Source organism: Harpia harpyja, chromosome 16 (assembly GCF_026419915.1).
Source record: "Harpia harpyja isolate bHarHar1 chromosome 16, bHarHar1 primary haplotype, whole genome shotgun sequence".
NCBI lineage: Eukaryota > Metazoa > Chordata > Aves > Accipitriformes > Accipitridae > Harpia > Harpia harpyja.
In genome coordinates, this window is record NC_068955.1 from 33,505,245 (window position 1) to 33,526,001 (window position 20,757).

The following is a 20,757-nucleotide window of genomic DNA, read 5'->3' on the forward strand; positions in this document are numbered from 1 at the left end:
GACTTATTGCAGATTGGGGCCTCAGCCTTGAGAGCATGTGCCAGTGCTCTTCAAAGAGAAATAACATTGCCGTGGCAGTAAATTATTTCTGGGACACAAGCATTTTAATGTAAGAGCTGATGGACCTTACAGAGGAAGGCAAGCTTCCCATAGTTTGTAAATCTGAAATTTAATCCTCAATAAACGTGAGCCGCGGCTAAGTTACAAACTTAGTCAAACATCCTGCTCAAAACCTCCATTTCAGCATTACACAATGTAATTCGACTCTCTTTCATCATCTCACAGTGACTGTGAAAAGCTGTAGTGAGTCCTTAAAAATCTCTCGTCTTTCTTAGTTCTACTGACTAGCATATAGCAGTCATCTGGGAGGCACATATTGTCATGCAGACTCCTTGGCTATTATTAAAAAATAAAATGGATGTAAAGTGGTTTGTCTGAGAGTTCAGAGAAGTCAGGTTCTCTCAAGGTCTGTGTGAAAGCACATTGGCTTTCTGAGCAGCTCTGGCTATGGGGAGCACTGCTTGTCTCCACCCCAAGACCTGTAGCGTATGGAGGTCTGAAGGCCGCCGGTTAGTTGCTCTCTGGTGTCCTCTCACTGCTAATTGTCCTTTTGCTCCCTCTTGCTGTGTGCTTTCTGTCAGCTAAGAAAAGGATGTTCTCCATTATGGGCTTGACACAAATTCTGACCTTGGCAGGAAACGCAGTGCTAGAGCTATGGTTGGTGTAGGTGGTCCTGCTGTCTCCAATGGACCATGCTTGGTTACTGGTGTCCCCAAAAGAGCTTCTTTTCAAAATGTTTGCCCCACTTCACGCTCTCTCTTCAAACTTGTCTTTGCAGGGGATATTGTGGGCCTTTATGATTCAGCTGGCCAGGGTGATCCGCTCTCCACTGGCATTGTAACACGTGTCACCTCCAAAGCAGTGACTGTTGCCTTTGAGGAATCTCGAGATGGCATGCTGAGCTTGGACCGAGACAGCTCTTACCGCCTGCTGAAATTAGCCAATGATGTCACCTACAACAGGCTGAAAAAGTAAGGGCCATGGGGTTGCAGCTCACATATGGTCACTCTGCTCAGGAGTGTAGAAGCCAATTGAAAATTGCCATGTTTATTCTGAAAAAGCTCTTCTGAGACAGATCTCAGTTTATTTCACTCAGCATGGTTTCTCTCCTTTCCTATTTTACTCCTCTTACTCCTATAGCAGTTCCGCTTAGGGGAGGTATCCACCTTTTGGATGTGCCTTTCTTCTGCTAACTCCTGAGGGAAGCCATACTGAGATAACTCAATTGGATGTGTTATGCCACAGCATCACAACAGCCTAAATTTATCTACCTGCTGGCCGGTATAGTCCTGCTCTTCCCTCTTCTTCTCCCACCCCTCACCCCACACTCAGCTACATATTTTGGTCCCGTGTTGTATCACTGGTACTCAATGATTTGTGTGTAGAGCCTTTTCCACCCTGGCAGGAGAAGTGAGTAACTCTTTGCTGAATTAATGTGTTGAAAAGGCTCGCCACAGGGTCTGACAGTATCAAACTGGAATAATAGAAAGTGGAAGTCTGACCAGCATAAGGGATGTGTGTGTGTGTGTGTGAGGGTTGGGGGGTGCAGCAATTAGATAGGATTAGTCTGTTGTGGAGTAACATTTTTCAGATTTGGAAGAATTGAATCTGTGCCCAAGGTCTTCTGTCACTGGGCCCTAAGGTACACAGGAATCTCTGAAGGAATTCATGCTGTGCATGTAACCTGGCTATTTTCTTCTTTGACAGAGCTTTAAATGCACTAAAGCAGTATCACAGTGGTCCAGCCTCTGATCTGATCAACGTCCTCTTCTTTTCTTCTGATCCAAGTGCATTCAGTGACACAAGTAAGAATGCTTCTTCATAAGATTTTATACCAGACTTCTTCTGCACCTTTAGGGTTAGAGCCCCTGGACCTTCACAGCCAACCACGTGCACTGAGACTGCTACTGGTTTTAGTCTGCTTTGGTATGTGAACTGGGAGTTACACAGGTGGAGAACTCTTTTGGATGGACTGGTGAGAGCAGTGATGTTGCTGCTTTCATGCTGGTTTTAAGCAAGGATATGGAAAGTTATTGTGGGGAAGGGGTGGGGGGCGGAAATATTCACTCTCCAGAGCAATCAGTGAAGCCTGAAGTTCCGTAGCCGCAGGATGAGAGCTCTGCGTTCTCTCCGTGCCCAGTTAGGAGGATGCTTACCTCTTCAGATGTCACATCTGACAGAGGCACAGAGCCGGAGCCCTAAGTGATGACTGTGCAGACATTTCCCACTGTGCTACCGTTACTCCTCTTCCAGTCCTCCAAGTCCTGTCTCTGGTGCTGACCAGCTGAGAAGGGTGCTTGTGGTCTCTCAGTTCAAGACCCATTCTTTGAAATAGCCCATAGGAACACAAAGAACTCTGATCTTTGTGAAGTTTTTATCCACACCAAACATGCAGCTTGCTTTGCTCCAGGAAAGACCTGAGTATTGAATGTGAGTAATAAGTGGTGTTGCAACTGGCAGCATTGAACACTTAACTTTTCATACTGGTTTATGGGTCACCAGACACACTTTACTCATGTGAAGACCCTTGTCATCGCTGCAAGAGAGACTATTCAGGTAGCTGCTGCTCACTTTTTTTGGAGTGTACCAAGTAAAGCTGAATTCTGGCATGAAACAGGCAGGATTTGTGATGGGGGAATTTGTTTGCACACATTCATGAATCTGAAATTCAATTTAGTTTATGAGGCATTTCTTACTTGCTTCCTGCTCCAGTCTCATCCATAAACTTCAAAGATCAGAAACTGCCAGCGCTGCTTCTGTATTGAAAATCCAATAACTCTGCCTTCGTGGGAATTAAGTGACTGTGGAACTAGTCCAGTTTGAAACAGCGTGGGAACACTTGTATTTTTACAGCCTTCTGATTGTATTCACTCAAGTTGGAGATGTGCAGGCTGCTTTGGTTTCATCAAATACTTAAAACCTTACAACTTGGTTTTACCAGCATCTGTCAGAAAAATTGCATATAAGTAGAATCCCCTTTTACTCAGATCTTTTTTGGCGCAAGTCTTTGGAAAAATGAAAGATGAAATTACACAGCTTACCTTTTCAGAGAAACTATGTGAAAACTAAAGCCTCTGATCAGCAGAATATCCAAATGCTTGGCAACTGCTAATTAGTATTATCCCTTGACAGAAGGGAAATATCATCTGGGCTGCAAAAATCAGGAAATGAAAGCAGAGGGTGGATTGAGCTGCCTGGCAGGATCAGGCCAGCCATCTGTATCTAAACCACGTAGAGAGCTCAGGTCTCTCCTCTCATTGCTCAGCAGCATGCCATGGGTGATGCCATCCATCCCTGCCTTGTTCCTTACTGGCCAGGGTTCTGCTTGGTTTCCTCCCCACCACAGCTCCTTGCACTCTGTGCTTGCTGTTGCAGCTTTTCTCTTACTTCGATTACTGTATTTGGTTGTCCACAGAGGTCCCCTCTTTCACATACTCACTCCCATTCCCCTGCAGTATACCTTCAGGCTAGGCTTCTGATACGGTATACCAAGGATGAAGAATTAATGTTAGTGTGAGTCATATCTCTGTAGTTCTAAGCACTGAGCTTAGTCTGAGTCAAACCTCTTAGCCTTTTGGCTACCTAGGGACCTTGGTGCACTCAGGTTTTTAATATTAGATAAAAGAATTAAATTTTAATGAACTAACTTTCTCAGCAGCTTCAACTCTGCTTTTTCCCTTGTGGTAGCAGAACTGCCTTTCTAATGAAGAAAAACTCCTTTTCACCAAATTGCTCAGATGTGCGAAACTAAGCACAGAGATGAATTTTATGTCTCCCCAGCACTGAAAATATTGATAGAAACATTCAGCCACATTAGACAGACAGAAGAGATGCAATATGAGAAGGCAGCATATCACCTGAGAACAGCAAAATGCTCTGGCAGGGTGGAATGGCCTTCCATTTACCTCCTCAATTTATAGCTCCTTTCTCCCCAGCTAGAAAGTTGGGAATTAAATAATAATGACTTTAACTTTAAATAGGTCCTGCAAGGTGCCTTGAACAGCCAGCCTCCACTGAGTTGAAGGGGAAGGCACTCAGCAGCTGGCTGGATAAATCCTGTCTCTTATGCTTATATGACGGCACATGCAGTTCCCCAGGTGTCCCGTACACCGTAGGACATGGGGATGTGTCTCTGCAAATAGTATAGAAACTCGTAGATGTGTGGACTGTCTGGAAAAGGCAGCAAGTGCTTCCCAGGTACATGCTCTGACACAGAAGGATAGAAAAACTTCACAGCATTTCAGGCTGCTTCTCCATGACACTTTATTTCTTTTCATGACAAAGCATCTTTTAGCCTGGTTTCTTAGGGAGATGCTTCCCTGTATCTGTCTCATCCCATCCATTATCTGATTTCAGACCAACCCATCAGGAGTCTCAGAGTTAATAAGTTCTGTACATCTCATAAAACTGGCTGTCTAGACACACATCTATATTAACACCATTCCAGGATGCAATATAAGCTCCACTTCAGTTAGAAACCCAGAAAGCCAGGGGTTGGAGTGAGACCATATAAACACCCACCCAGAAAAAAAGCTAGCACTGACACTTGTGCCGGAAAAGAAGGAGGAAGGCAGCCCAGAGTAGATGAGATCCATACCTGGGGGGGTGAGTGGGGATATTTGTCACTCTCTTCTATACAAGTGGTGGGGAAGAACCAAATTACACGGAGATTGAGAAGTAGAAAGGTCATTGGAAATCATAAGCACCCAGCTCTATGCCTGGATGTTCAAGGGTGTTCTCCCAAGGGCAGAATAGGCTCCAGCAAATGGTACATGCAGCAGCAGAATCCTAAATCTAAGTTTTTAAGCATGGGGAAAAAATTAGAAGCCTCGTTTTTCAAGCACGGGAGTCTCAGGGCTTTTAGGTGGGTTCTGATACCACTGTGCATTTTCATAAAGCATGTAGGGACTTTATAACAAATCAGTTAAAAACTGGTCAGCAGATTGAAGTGTTACAGGGGTGTAAACTGAAAGGGCAAAAGATAGACAACAAGTCTGTGCGTGCTTCACATCCTCAAGAAAGCAGGCTGTAGGTACCCAGGCTGCTGCAACAATGCAGAGTTGAAACACAGAACGCTCACCAGTACCACTGAAAAATGTGAGATGTAGTGGTTCTTTCCAGCAGCAAAGCTAGTGGAGTCTCAATGCCATCCTCTGCTCCGCTGGTGCCTTCTGCTTGTGGCTGTTTCCCAACATTGACCCTTGTAGCCTGGAGGGAAAAGCATCTGGGTTTTTTGTTTTTTTTTTTTTTCCAGAAGGTTGGTTATACAGGGTCTCTTTAGGGCATACCCAAATAGAGTTACAGTAGTCTCATGGCCTGTCTGGTAAATAGCTTTTAGTTGCTTATTTTTTGCGGTGCTGCATTGTGATCTTCTCATGACTGGATCGCAGCTGCTTGGCTTATCTTGGGAGAGCAGGCTGCCAAATGCTGTGCCTGGAGGATCTGTATTAAAGCCTGTGTCATCCCAGGAGAGTGCCTAAATCCAGTCGCTAACCGATTAGGTCAACAAGGAGTCTGATAAAGCCAATGGAAACATGGTTTTGAAGTAGGTAGCAGCTGCTGGCATCTGACCAGTGCATGATACTGGCTTGCTAAAAAGCCATCACTATGCACAGAAGGGTAATAATGACAAAAAAAGGTAGTGCCCTTTTACCCAACTCCTGATGACTGGCAGAGTTGCTGCTGCTATGCTAATTTGCACGCAGCTGTTTCCCACAGTGTCAGGAAAATCCTATTCACTACTTGGGGGATGAATCCCTCCCAGTACTAATGGATAGAGGCATGACTCCCACTGGAACAATGTCCTGGGAGCATGTTTTTGGCACTGGGCTTGCGTAAGATGGTTATCAGTAATTTGGGAAAAAAGTGCCAGGCTTTTGACCCCAAGAAGCCTGAAATTAGTTTGTACCGGCCTTCTCATTCCTGGGTATTTACAGACAACAGGAGATCTCACAGCTAGTGGGTTCTCACACCATTGCTACTGCAGGATGCTTGGATTGCCCCTCTGGGTCTAGCCAGGAGTATGTTTGGGCTCAGGGTTGAGCAGGGCCAGGTCTGATAAATGTTTTGGGATCTGAACTGTGAGGGACAGCCAGGGGCTTCAGGTTTGATTCAGAAAGCTGGTGGCTACCCATCGGATGGTAAGTGACAGGGGTATGTCGGAGGCTCTCCTACATAAAAGGCATAGCTGAAATGCTACTGGAGACATGAAAAATGTCAGTGCACTCTCACAAGCCCACACCCCTTGCATGGCCAGAAGGATTGTGTTTGCTGAAGTCATGCACTGAATCTGTGCTTTTCATCTCTCCTCCTGAGCTGCTGGGATTGTGCATAGGTTGAGGCGTTACCTATAGCACTGCACATCAAAGGACAAATCCTTTCAAAACACTTAAAAATACAACTCTGGATATATATCCTTGGCATAACACAAAAGCACTAGACAGGCTGTGGGAACAATAACCTGTGGAGTAGTCGAAAGGAGCATAAGAAGGTATCACCAGTGGATAGATGGGATCTGCAGCTAAGAATGGGACTGGTCCCTACCACAACGCATTTCCAACCCTTACCTTGCTGCCTCCAGAAAGGTACCAAGTGGGAGAATAAGCTTTCTAAAACGCGAACTCTGAACTGAACAGGATTTCTGCTCGTTGGACTCTCTGGGAAGCAAAATCCAGAAGTCCATCCATAAGAAATGCTCTGCTTGGCTCTCTTCCACTTTAGCCTGCACTCATGGCCCAGAAGCATTTAGACTTTTCACACCAGAAATCTCCTACAAGAAATCCTTCCCTGCTCACAGCATATATGCAGGGACCCCTGCACCTGTACATTGTGGTGGATGTATAGAGATGCTTTGCTTGCCAGTAGAGGCCAGCATTGCTCTGTTTGCTGTGCACCACAAGGCCAGCCAAGCGGGATGGACATATTCCCTTTTCTTTCAGAAATAATGTTATGCCTTATTGTAGGCATAACCCCTGCAGATCACTAATAGCTACCAGCTCTCTCCTGTAGTCCTGGTGTAGAAAAGGCAAGGGGGTGTTCGTCTCTATGCCATGACACTGGCTGGCTTGCATGGTCACATGGAGTGCAAAAGGCATGGCTTATATCTAATTCTGCCTATTGCTGTAAAAAGACATTTGAAAAGAGAAAGAAGGAAGAAAAAAAAAAAAGCCTAGTTAAAAGGCAAGAGTATCCCCAGTAAAAGCCAACCCAGCAGGCAGAGCACTGGGGAAGCACCAGGGATTTCTAGCAAAACTTCCTCAGCTTCTTTGCACAAGTCCAGTGCATGTGACAAGTCCCTTGCAAAAATCTGAAATGCTCTTTGTCCCTCTGCCATGTGATACCTCTTGTCATCACAGGGGCCATGAAGAGGCCCTTGAGATCTATGGGGAAAACTAAGCAGTCTGGACAACTCAGCCGCCAAATATTTCATAGGGAGAGCAGGGGAATTTCCTTGTTTTAGGCTTAATTACCACCTGGATTTTGTCCAACAGTGGCTGCAGTTAGGTTGTAACATAAAGGAGCTGGTCATGGGGTCCCCATGCTTTGCTCTTGGTGCCCATACACACTGATGGTGAGGAATGTACTTTGGAAGGTATATTCAGAAGTGAAAGGCCTCCAGCTCTGGAGAATTTGAGCTTTTCCTCCCAGGGGGACTGTTCCTATCCATGTTTGGTGCAAAGACCCCTTTCCTAGACTTGAATATCACCTTCCAACCCACTACTTCACCTGAACTGCTGATACTGTGCAGAAAAGTGTCTTGGTTCCTGGAAATGTTGGAGGACCAACCTTGATGGCCAAGATGATTTTTTTTTTTTCCCCCCCAATGCTACACTCCCAAATCACGTCATGCATCAGGGACTGAATTACCTGACCACCAGCGAGACCCATCCCTGCCAGGCCCAAGGATGCGGATTTACGTTCATCCTCTCCATTGTGGCCTGAGATGGACAGCCTTGGGCAGAGCAGGAGGCAGCAATGCAGAGTTGATGCCACAGGGCTAGAGCTGGGTTAATGGGTGTATTCTGGGAGCATCTGTGCAAACCCTAAACTGATTGCTTCTAAAGAGCTCTTGGGCCAGCCCTGCTGGAGTGGATAAACTGCATTTCTTCAGGTGAGCCTGCTTAGAGCACAGCTGGTAGATGGAGAAGAGTTTAGAGGAGCCACAGCATCCTTTAAAAGGCTCTGCCCTCCTCCTCACCACTAATGTGCCCGGCCCAGAAAAGAGGCACATTTCCCAGCCTGCCCACATAGCAACTTTTGGCAGTGTGTGATTAAAAGGGAAGAGGGTGTGCATGCATGTGGAGAAGCCTGTTTCTGATCTCATTCCTTGAGCAAGGAAATATCAATGACTCCTACGTCCCAGCTGTTCCTCATTGTGGGAAATGCCTTTCAGTTTTTAAGCTAGTCTGTCTTTTTCTCCAGCCCATGGGATGCTTCCTAGTCTTCTCTTCATCATTAGCAGACTAACTCAAAAATTATGTATAAAGCAAGGGGGAGGTTAACAGGAAAAAGTACCATTAGTCCTGTTTCTCTCTTCCTCACCAAGCATCTTTTTAACGAATGTTACTTGTTTAACCTGGACACCTCGTTTAGTTGTGGTGCATCAAAAGTCAGTGCCAGAGGTTACATGGGAGGTGCACACAAGTTAACCTGCCTAAAACAAGAAAAAACTTTCATGCTATTAATCAAGCTCTTAATGCAAAGATAGCAATAAAACACATGATGCCCAGCAGGGAACGATGCCCAGAGATTTGTCTTATATAATCTTTCATAGGAACTTTATTTTCGGTAAACCTCAGTGTAATGAGTCATCATCTGCTGTAATTAACTTCCATAATCCTGCTGCTAATCTCCTTGTTCATTATGGGGGATGAGAATAAATATGGATTTAAATTAGATAAATCTGGGAGGTAAAAAGCAGCTTGTGAGAATTGGGTCTTCTGCAGTGAAACCAATTCTCTTGTAATGCAATTTGCATATTCTTTTCCCTTTTTTCCTTTATGATCATTAAAGCTCAAACTAATTTTAGTTTTCATCATTTATATTGCTGGTTTGTATCTTTTTCCTGCCTTCCTTTTCAGTCATTGTTGAACAATACGGGACTGCTCTTTTCTGCTCACAGACGCTGTAGTTTTTTCAGCTGCTTTTTCACTAGGACTGTGTTGGGTTTGTCAGCTGGAATGGGAGTGATTCATTTGCATGATCAACTACTTCCTCCCCTCTTTTTATTAAAAGTTTACTAAATACGCTGGCTCACTTTTAAAATAAACCCAGGGCACCTTCCAGATCCAGGAGATCCTAAATGCTTGATGTTATGGCCAGTAAATGCCTTTCTAAATGCTGAAAAGTGTCAGTACATACTAGCTATGTTCACAACTGAATGGTTGCTCCTTCTGAAGTATAGCAGGGTAGGAGAGAGAATGGGGAAGAGACAGATGCAGGATGGGCAGCCTGTTCATTTTGAAAGCATAACAAGCCTTACTTTTACCAGCCTATGCTCTTTTAGCCACCTAGGTGGTACACAGTGTACCTTCCTCCCCTAGAATGTTACTCTCATTATTAAATTGATTTGGGCCAGCTACTGAGTAGCTTCTTATTTGTATTCATAGATTTGCGCTTCTTCGTGAGCACCCAAGTTAGGGCTGGGGTCCAAGTGAATCTCCTGCTGTCTCCCCAGAGCCTCTAAAGCTTTACAATGACTCACTGGATGCATCACAGAGAGAGGCTGTCTCCTTCTCACTGGCACAGAGGGAGCTTGCCATCGTCCATGGACCGCCTGGCACAGGGAAGACCACAACACTAGTAGAGATCATCTTGCAAGCTGTACAGCAAGGCCTGAAAGTGAGTATCAGTGGCAGGACTGTAGTGACAGTGTTCACCTTGGTTTATTTTGCAAACTCATTGGGCTTCATGACAGCTGGAGCAGATCCAGTAACAGCTGTGCTACACTACAGAGTCTGGCTTGGTTTGCAAGGACCAGGGAGTTTTGCCTATCAGCTGAAATTAGGTGCAAATAGCAAACCTGAGCTTTGAAGCCTGTATTTATTGAAGACCCTGCACTAGTGCTTCAAAGCAAGGCGAGAATTGCCTTTGGTGTCTGGAGGCTGTGGAGGTGTCAATGGTTAATTCCCAATAGTATGTGTTGGTCTCCCTCCTCGGACACTGTTACTCCAGTGTTTTTGTGTCCTTGACAGTAACAAGCACTTGGTTTCTCCCCATACAGGTCCTGTGTTGTGCCCCTTCCAATGTTGCTGTGGATAATCTGGTGGAAAGGCTGGCTGGCTACAAAGCCCGCATCCTGCGGCTTGGGCACCCTGCTCGCCTGCTGGAGCCCATCCAACAGCATTCCTTGGATGCAGTCTTGGCCCGTGGCGACAATGCCCAGATAGTAGCAGATATCAGGAAGGACATCGACCAGGCCTTTGTACGTGTCCCTGCAACATGCCCTGTGTGGGTTACCTGAATGCCAGCTCTCTAGATTAGCAGTACCTGATCTGCTAGGCAGGCAAGCTACTTTGTCTCTAAAACTAAGGAACGACTCTGCCACTTCTTGCGTGTTCTTAGAAGAGAACCACTACAACCAGGTGCTCTGGGTTGCCCCAAAATCAGTGGCTAGAGGCAAGTCACAGTGACTAATCCTGCTGTGAGCCATAGGCAGGGTGCAGCCAGCCTGCACCCGGGTTGAACCTGGTATTCATGGATTCAGGGCACCATGAGCCCACAGTGATGCTCCCAGTCTGGTTCTTACTGTATCCAGGCAGGGGTAGAATATTGGTGGGCATGAGCGCCTCTGTGGTCAGTCAACAGTAGAAAGGCCACTTCAGGAGAGAGGAAAGAAAAAAATAGCATAGTGCAGTGGACTAAGTGGCAGTTGATGTGTGTGGCCTGGATTAATCCCATTTACTCTGATGGGAAGGCATTTAACCTGGCCTTGGAAAAAAGGAACTGGGTTGCAAGCCTGGCGGTTTTAGAAACGGGGAAGGCATCCAGCCTGGCAAGGTATCTCACAGAAAGCCTGTCTACCAGGGGCTGCCTGAGCCTCCTTGGTCACCTGCCACCAGTGCTCATCTTCATCTGCTGTAGAAGGGGCTAAAGGTAGAACTCCTCCTAGCTGAATTCCTCATTGGTGGCAAAATCATAGTCATTACTGCTGCATGGGGAGATGCTGCAGTGCCCTGCTCTCTAGATTATCTGTCTGGCATTGTTCATGCAATCCTCTTCACCAGAGAGCGAGAGAAACATTCACATCATTAATTCACTTCCTAACGAGATGTCTGGCTGTCCTGACACTCCCTCCCACTCTCAGCCACCTCAAGTAGAAAGCAGAGTGCACTATAAAAATGCATCCCTAATTTCTTCTTTCACAACCTAATTTTCCTAGACTTAATTTACAGAGTAGCTCTTTTACTTCAGATGATAGGTTTTGATACCAATTAGGTTTTTTCCTCCCCCTCCTGGTGGCAGCACTGTCCAGAAGCCATTTTGCAGATGCATCCAGCTCAAGAGAGATACTGTCTTGATCAGAGATGCAGGAGGGCATCTTCATACCCCTGCACACATGTTGTGTCATACTTGCCCAAGTATATTGCCCTGCCCTTCAGTAAGGCACTGCGCGTTTACTTTAAATGATGCAGACCAAACATGGCTTTCAACTCCATGAACATTAATCTGTAGCCACCATTATGGCAGCAGCTTCAGTTTTCCCAAATGTGGTTATGCATCATCCAGTGTTTCTGTTGCTGAGCAGTTGGGGAAGTCACTTGGCAGACAAGTTGTTCTTGCACATAATGTAAGGGAAGGAGAGAGTGTCCAAGGGCTGGGTAAAGTTGTACTTGTGGCTGAGAGGCAAGTTCATGAAGGATGTACTTATCTGCTGGGATGGAGACCTGGTTGTAGTCACAGCTCTACACAGAATCTTTTTTACTTCTTAATTTATTTTGCATCTTTCTCCCTAGTGGTTAATTTTCCCTTTCCTCTCCTTGGGAGACACTTCAAAAGTTGAGAGGAGGTTTTTTCCACTGCTGATTTTCCATAGTGGAAGGGATATTAAGGAGAAAGCAGAGCCTTCAGCATTAAAGTCTCTATATGCTTCCTCCCTAGAGCAAGGGGTATGTAGGGACTGGCCACCAAGGCTTGTTCTGCCCTGAAATACCAAACAAAAACCCAAGAGCTAGCATACTGCTGCAATTCAGCTTGCATAACAATAGTGCTTTGAGCTGCCTGTGATAGGGTCTTTCACAGAAGATGTGTCTGACTCATTAGCATCTCTTTCTGGTCTGCAGAGAGCTTGCCTCTGAGGTCCTGGCCCATCTTTCTCTCATCCTGCCTCAGTTTCTCCCCTGCAACATCCCCTACTTGCCCCTGTAATAATTTCTTCCTTTGTCCACTCCATATTTTGACTCTTCTCACTCCTTTATTTCACCACTACCCCCAACCACAGGAGAACTAGTAATATAAGTGAAAACCCTTGCTCTCTGCACATTTTCTACCCCTTTGTGTCTCCTTCCCTCACCTGTTCAGGCTTCAAGCTTTCCAGGACATCAGCTTCTGGATATTTGCACCAACAAGGGTGCAGTCCCACAGTACCTGAGCAAGAAAGGTAGCACAGATCCAGTGATGTTGAGCAGGATCAGCCAGCAGTCCAGATCACCAGACAGGTCCAGAGTCATGAGGCAGTCAACCCAGGAAAGAAGTCAAGACCAGAGCACAAGCCCTATAGCTCAGGCAAGAAACAAAGTCTGGCCTTAAATGCACTCCCAGACCAATGAGTGTGTGGGTGGGGGCCCAAACGAGGCAGGTCAGGAAAATTAGAGCCTGCTGGCACCCACAGAGCCCTAACGAGGAGTCAGTGGGATCCAGGCTCACAGTGTCCCAAGCACTATCCTTGGGGCTGACTGGCAGTGCTCTGTTAATTCTGGACTGGGCTCCCTGCTCCCTTAGCTGCTTTTAGAGCTGAGAGTCAGTCAGATGTTTGGATCTTAATGTCACCAGAGAACAGTTGCTGTTGTTAATTTACTAACTAGATCTTTTTTGCTGAACAGACATTAAAATTGGCCCTACTGGCACCATCAGTTTTGCTCTCTAATCTTCCTCTGTTTCTAACAGAGAAGTGGCTGCAAATCTGCTTTGTTCCTTCAGCTCAGTGACTATCATCAGGACTGGCGCCCACCCTGTCCTTTTAGATCAAGCTAAGGAAAAGATGCCTGTGTGATCACGTTATCTGCACATCTGTCTGTGATCCCTCCCCTGTAACTTCTGAGCCTGTCAGCCAATTTTAACTACACTTGACACACTTGTAGAGGTTTCACAGGTATTAAATACCTACAAGTTTAACGAAACAGGTGGCTGAGTAGAAGAGCGAGACACATGAATGTCTTTCCTAGGGAAAAGGCTACAATATGAGCTGAACCAAGTTAGACACTGGAGAATCCATCCATACAGAGGATGATTATAGGAACCATCAGGTCATGTTGGTTTGGCAGCTTATAAAAGCTTCTGTCTGCAACCTTTTCAGCCTTCTCAAGTCATCAGCCTTACCTCCTAGGAAATAATCTAAGTGCGTATAGCTTTCTCAAGGTGACTTGCAGTGAACGATAGCTTGGCTGTTATCTCATAGCTGCTGGTCTGTAGCCGGGGAAGCGCTAGCAACCAGTGGTGATGATTTGTTGTGTTAGATATATTTAATAGGCGTTGCTAAAAAAAGCCATGCGCCTGTCTAGATATTGCTCTGAATCATTTACAGCAACTCAGAAACGCCTTTTTAAAAATGCAAAGCTGCTACTTTGGCTGGACATGGCGCAGTCAACTTGGGGAGCCCTCCTGCTTCAAGGTCATTTGGAGCCAGAGGATCCCTGCTTCCTCCGAGCAACAGAGCAAAATGAGATAGGAAGTCCCAATTCTTCACCCAGCAAAGGCACAAGACCCTTCTTCCCATTAAGCCTAATTACCATTATACATTAGTCCCTGCTTTGTGCCCAGATACTTTGACTGGTGCATAGTCTCAGCCATCAGATGACTGAAGCATCTGACCTCCCTGCTGATCTTTGGGGCACTGGGAAAGTACAGGGCAGAGCAGGAAGGGCTGAACAAAGGATTTAAGGACAGGGAGTTACTCTTCAACACTTTATGCTCACAGTTCAAGACTATCAAAATATGCAGCCAGAGCAGTTTAAGCATGGACCAACTAAGTCTGAGAAATTGCTGTCTGGACCCTGAGTGATGGTGTTACTCCTGATGGTCCCAGATGATCTGATTGGCAGTGATATTCTCATTTTGCTGTTTCATGCTCAGAGCCTGGGGCTATATTGACATAGTTCATCTTTTGCATAGACAGAAATACTCTTTATGCTTCAAGCAATACTGATTGTGGAAGGGGCTTTCTGGCAGGGAGAGGGAAGAGAAACCAAGGTTTTGTGGGACTGATTATGATGAGCCAATGTATTATGGTGGACATAGAGAAGCCATGCTGTATCCAGGTTCTTTGGTTATGTGAGAAGCTGAACATATCCCTAGGACTACAAACAGTTTGTTCTATCTTGATTTTTCTATTTTATAGGCAAAAACCAAAAAGGCTCAAGACAAGGGAGAGCGGAGCCATTTTCTCAGTGAGATTAAGGCACTGAGAAAGGAGCTGAAGGAACGAGAAGAAACTGCCATGGCTGCAGCCCTTACCCATGCCAGTGTTGTCCTTGCTACAAATACAGGTGCAAGATCCTCTTTTTCTTTGGTATTTTACCTTACTTGCCAGGACTCACTTAAACCATGTGCCCTGCAATGCAGCATCCTGCCAGGACAGGAGGGAGACTTAGTCTTCCTGCTCCAAACTCCTGGGAGTTCAGTCAAGTTTGCTGCAAGCTTTCAAGCTCCTACACAGTGGGATTCCCCCTGCTTACACTCTGGCACGTGATATTGTTGTTTAGCAAAGAATATGGGTCTAGAAGGGCCTTTGGTGTGAGCCAATGTGGCCCATCTGTGTTAGTTCTGAGTAGGAGCTGAGCTTTAAGTGAGTAAACAAGTGCTTTGGAGGTGTGCAATCTGCTTATTGATTTCATAAGTCACATGGAATTGCTTTCCTGCTTGGATAATTTCTGTGACTGATTGAATACAGCACGTTTCCATAGCCTGGTCTCAGTCTGCATGTATTTGGCTAGCTCTGTAAGTTGCCCAAGTGGTGTAAATGACATGGGATTTAGGGAACAGTTCCAGGTATTCATCAGGCAGCGCATGTAGGCACATCGGCATCTCAAGTAGGAAAGTAGTACCCTTGCGCTCGAAGGGGAATGTAAGTGCTTAAAGTTTAACACATGCTAAAGTGCTTTTCTAGATCAGATGTGTAATACTCCAGGGCCTACTTATAATCTTCAGATTTGGTTGCTCAGGGATTATTTGCTGAAGGGAAACATCAATAATTTTAGGTCATAGAAAAGAACCTCATGGGGCATTCACAAGTTACTAGTGCGAAAGTTAAAGGAAAGATAAATCCTTCCAGTGCATTATTTGCTGGGAACCGGCACCTCACTTCTTTTAACTTTGCTTGAAAAAACAGGGGAAGGTTTCCTTTTTTCAGTAAAACTGGTATTTTGTGCTGACCGTTGTGTTGATCAGATGTGATTTGCTCCTGGGACTCTGGGACTTGCTAGCCAGTGTGGAGGTCTGTGCAATTCTGCTTCAGCAAAAGGTCGTAGACAAACAAGGGGTTTGGATTTTGTGTTTTCCTCAATTAAGCAATCTTGGTATTTGTCTGAAACCACATAGTCTGATGGGAATTATTATTTATGGAAGCCAAACTGCTCTGTTGCTAGGTTCAGCAGAGAGAGAATTTAATCATGGCAACACACAGGGACACCAGTGACCTTTACTTAATGGGAGTTCGATAAACTCAAGTCGAGCTGCAAGGCTGTAAGGGAAGAAAATCATCTGCACAGCTGCATGCCACATTGGTGCAGTCTTTTTTAGATAGAGAGAACCTTTCTACTTACTTCTTTTCCACCTTCAGTGTGACAAAATTACAAAAGTCAAGTTCAAACTGTATGCCCCTTGATACCAGAGTGGATTCATATAGGCTGGGAAAAACTTTTTTAAAGGAAAACACGGTGTCTCAGTTGACAAACTGTAACATCTGAACTGATGCAAAGCTGTAGAGGCAGCAGGATTTACAGTAGCAAATCAAAATCACCTCAATCAGAGCTGCTTTCAGAGCTACACTGCAATAGCATGGGAGCTTTTGAAAAAACCCTTCTGTGAACGCTGTGAATCTCCTTGTCTGGCATGCTGGCTTCTTAATCCTCCTCTCCTCCTTTTACATCCCTTTTTCTATGAATTGCAGTGATATTTTTGATGCCTCTGAAATTCACAGTTCTGATCAATGCGTGGATCAATATCGGTTCATGTCTGGATTATAGTAAGATGTGTGTAAGGGTTATTTGTTTGACATTACAAATGGACAGCTGATGTAAAAAAATAGGCCTTGCCATCGTTGTCTGATGACAGTCTCCTATGCTTTCCCTTCTCCTACTGCCATGAGGAAGGACAGAGTAGCACAGCCGGGGTCAGCAGCGTAGAGGAGTCAGGGTCTCAGCTGATCTTTCCCTCTTGGGGTGTCCCTCAGTGTATCAGGCAAGGTGAATCTCAAGTCCGTCATCCTTTCAGTTTTGGTTGGTGAGAAATTTTGTTTGAATTTCAGGGCAGAAGGAAAGTGGGTGTTCATTAGTGCTTTTGCTCTGCTCCTGCTCTGGGTGAAGTATTTGAGCATATTGTTCTGTTTGTCATCTGGGTTTCACTGTTGTTTTCAAAGATACTTGGAAGCTTTTGGGCCCAGATGCCAGGGCAAAAAAGTACAAACAGAAATTGGCAAAAACAATTCTGACGTATACATATAAATGTATAAGTATTTGGCAAGGACTACAGAGCTGAATTTCTAAATCTGCAAAGAAACATTATTTTACATGCCTCCCTCAATCACAATTAAAGCGTGTGTGCTTTGTTTTAAAAACAGGTTGCTTGCTCTTCTGTGCTTCCCTGCTAAGCTGTGCACCTTCTCCTTTAATTAGGTGCTTCCTCTGATGGCCCACTGAAGTTGCTTCCTGAAAATCACTTTGATCTTGTGGTGATAGATGAGTGTGCTCAGGCCCTGGAAGCCAGTTGCTGGATACCTCTGCTGAAGGCTCCGAAGTGCATCCTGGCTGGGGATCACAAACAGCTTCCCCCCACCATCATCTCTCACAAGTAAGCAGTTTACAGTCCCAGGTCCTCCTGTTATTTATGCAGCCAAATGCCTCTGAATGCCTCAAGTGTCAAGACATTTCATGAATGTGGATTATTTATTGGTATCCCCCATGAGCTGGGTTTGGTCACACTGCCAGAACTACATCAGACCTGTTTTACTGATAGCCACTGCTTAAAGTTTAATGCGGCTCCATCTGAGCAGGCTTTCTTATCGCACGAGGACGTGACGGTTGTTTTACCTGCTGCTGACCGAGCCACATAATAGCAAAGTGTGTGTAGTCAGCATGGTACTGGAGAGTTGCCTTTTGTGCTGATGAGTGCCTGCTGGGCAACTGCTTCTGGGCTTGCACGGGTTTTGAGTTTGCAGACAGGGAGAGCAATCCAACAGGCAGCCTTTGGCCCCACTCTGGAGTTGCCAGGAATTCTCAAAGGTGTATGCACCTTGCCTGTGAGGCTCTCATCTGTGCGGGAGCAGAGATGTGGCCTGCAGGAGTCCGCGCATTGGATCGAGTTTTGTAGAAACAACCTTAGTTGGGTTACCTTGGTAGAGCTGCTAAAGCAAACCTCAGAAACAGAAGGTGATTCTGTACCAGATCCTATCCATTCGCAGTAGGAATACTTGCTCAGACAGTGACAGGGAGCTGTCTGCCTTTGAAACACTGCTGTGCTCATTTTGCAGAGGTCCTTTAAGCTGCATCAGGGACACAATCCAGCAGCTAGAGTCCCAGCCTTCTCCGAGATTGCCTTTTGCACTTGTCCCACATTTACTTAGGAGTTGTGTACTCACAATGGAGAGGATCCTCTCCAGAAAAAGCAGGGCAGACAGGGAGGGTGAGTGCAATGAGGCAGGAAGAACAGGCAGAAACTCATGCCGAACCATGTTTCAGGATGATCTGTCACACTGGGAATGTCAGGGGTAGCTCTGCAGCATCATGGAAACAGCTCAAAAAGCCGTTGTAACAATGTGTGGACCTTCCCACTCACTGCCATTGCCTCTGTGCAAGGGGCAAGTACTGCTGAGGTAAACAGCATGATATCAGAAGGTATTGTACTGGCTGGTACTGCTGTGGGATTGATGGTTGCTTTCTGTGTGCTTGCCTGCATCCTTCCATCAGTCACCTGAAACATGCCCCAGCTCCAAAGAAGTCAATGCTTGCATTGTTCACTTTGGTTTTTTTCTTTAGTGAGGAGTATTTATGCTATGCACTACTACTGAGTTATTCAAAATTGTGTGTATTTTGACAGATGTTTTTCCTGACAGACGTCATCAGCAGAAATATTTTTTCAATTCTGCTTGCTTAGCAGCACTGTATTTGAATTCTTTGTTTTCTCTCTGCTATGTGAAGTAATTTTCAGAGTGGTTAGAAAAGTTGTTCAAAAAACAGTTTAAAACAATCACATCAGCCATTCAAACTAGTAAAATGGTAAGCAAACAGAAGGTGAACAAAACAGAGACACAAATTCTGGTTTCACTGAACAGTATTTGTATATAAACTTTAAAATGTTTGTTTTTAAGAAAGATGATCTGTTTTTTACATGAGGTTTCCTTGCTCCTGGCAAGAAGGGTGGCCTGGTTTACCTCCTCTTTGCTGATTGCAGGCTCTGTAGAGTGAATTCAGGCTCATACTCAGTTTAATCCAAGCCTTCTCTTCCCTTTATTAAATTCTGCTTCTGTGGTTCCACATTTGTTTATTTAACGTATTAATGTTATAATTATAAGTTGGCCCACCGAGATGCTGCATTATCACACACACCACAGTGATCATAAAACCTCACAAAACCTACAACATGCATATTAAGAACAATTAGTTTGTGGAAGAGATCTGTGGCTAGTGTAAATTGCCTGTGCTTCGAGGGGGATACTCCAGATAGTACTGGGGAGCCTTTGGGTAGTATAAAATATAAATGTGTGCATGTTTATCTAGCTCTAGATCTGGAATTACTGAACCATCATTGTGCAGAAGCAGACAATAGGGCTGACTTCATAAACTTTCTCTCCTGCTTCCAAAAAATAATGAGCAAGATACATATCTATAATCTTCCTTGAATTTTGAACAAGGGAAATGAAAAATCCAGGGGAGGCAGCGGCTCCCAGCAGGTGGCTAAGAGATGGTGCAAATAATGTTAAGGCACTGTGTCATCTTCTCATTTTACCATTATCAGATGCACAAATGCTTGTTGTTTTGTAGATCTTGGCAGGTGATAAGCACACTCCTCCACTGTCTGGTGATGGTGTCTAGGCTGGTGAACTGCAAAAAGCCTACCCAGAACCCCCTACCCTTCTTGTCTTGCTGTTTATTTACTGTGAGTTTGCAAGCTGTGTCTCTCTGCCTAGGTTTTCCCCATCTGTAAATTGGGAATAAATAATTTTACGTCCACGCAGAAGCCAAGTGGCTAGCCAAGGCTGGGGAGCTGGAGAGAGGCTGTAATCTGTGCGGAGCCAAGAGATGTTGTTAGCCTAGGGTGGGAAGAAGCAGTCAGAGGCTAGTTGGGGGCTAGAGCCTCACTTGCTTCCTTTAGTAGGGAATTGGTTTAATCTGGAGTCAGATAACAAAACTATTCCAAATAGAGAAGAGCTCCTTGCCTGATGTGCAAGGTACTTTTTGGAGTAAGTAACTGGTTACTAGCAAGAAGTTTGCAGTTTGTTCCTTCTAATTTCAGGGTTATAATTCTTTAAGTAATGCGTAAGGCTCATCTTCTCCACCAGAGAAACTGTATTGTAGCTGCATAATGCCCCAGTCTTTGTGCTGTCCTTGGCCAGCATGATTAATCTCGACTGCCATTCTGAGCAGTGACACTGGTTTGAGATTTTTTTCACCCCTCTCTCTGCTTGTGCCAGTAAGTTGTTCCAAATTATGAATAAACAGAGAAGAGGGAGTTAGATGCTCTTCCTCTGCTTACGCTTCTGGTTGTGGAATTACACTTGTTCATCTCTCAGGCTCCTGCCACAGCAATGCTGATTTACAAGATCGGAAGCTTTAGGTGGATGAAAATGCTCACCAAACAGTCACTGTGGTCCCAAGACAGCAACTATGTACTAGCGAGGCAGACAGGGCTGCCCAGCCCCAGGAACAGAGCCTAGAGACTTATTCTTCCCAAGACTGTCAGATTAAGGGCAAAACATAGTAGAAATACCAACTCCATTACTATGGGTGAATGGGTCTAATGCTCAACTGATGTCAGTTTTGGCCCCTCTTTGAAATGAAGCAGATTTTCTTCAGAAGCACTCCAGAAACATTATACTACCTGCCAGCTGCTTTCTTCTGCTCTGTCATGATGGCTGATGCCGGAAGCCTTTACTGGTGCTGCATCGTGGCATCAACAGCAAAAAAGTCCTCACTGGTAGGACCCATCTGCTGCAGATCTCCTGGATCTCCTCCTGGTCCTGCTCGAGGAGTTGTGCTTTTCTCTCCCTCAGTTTTGAGTTCATTTGACTTCGCAGTGGAAAGTTTCCACTGTGCAGGGAAGTCAGTT

The 20,757-nt window shown here is 45.2% G+C and overlaps 2 protein-coding genes across 2 annotated transcripts in view; one reads left to right on the top strand and one right to left on the bottom strand.

The window, feature by feature from the left end:
- The window catches only part of MRPL21 (mitochondrial ribosomal protein L21), a 32,892-nt gene extending 20,136 nt beyond the window's left edge, over positions 1–12,756 (bottom strand). Inside the window, exons 1-2 of the mRNA XM_052811019.1 lie at positions 12,646–12,756; positions 5,141–5,268 (exon numbers count right to left, since the gene is read on the bottom strand). The gene's annotated coding sequence lies outside the window, so the exon portion shown is untranslated. The remainder of the gene's footprint in view (positions 1–5,140; positions 5,269–12,645) is intronic.
- The window catches only part of IGHMBP2 (immunoglobulin mu DNA binding protein 2), a 45,573-nt gene that overhangs the window by 3,401 nt on the left and 21,415 nt on the right, over positions 1–20,757 (top strand). The window contains exons 3-8 of the mRNA XM_052811003.1: positions 839–1,031; positions 1,768–1,865; positions 9,737–9,900; positions 10,283–10,483; positions 14,615–14,762; positions 17,109–17,283. Of these exons, the coding sequence (XP_052666963.1) occupies positions 839–1,031; positions 1,768–1,865; positions 9,737–9,900; positions 10,283–10,483; positions 14,615–14,762; positions 17,109–17,283 (979 nt within the window). The remainder of the gene's footprint in view (positions 1–838; positions 1,032–1,767; positions 1,866–9,736; positions 9,901–10,282; positions 10,484–14,614; positions 14,763–17,108; positions 17,284–20,757) is intronic.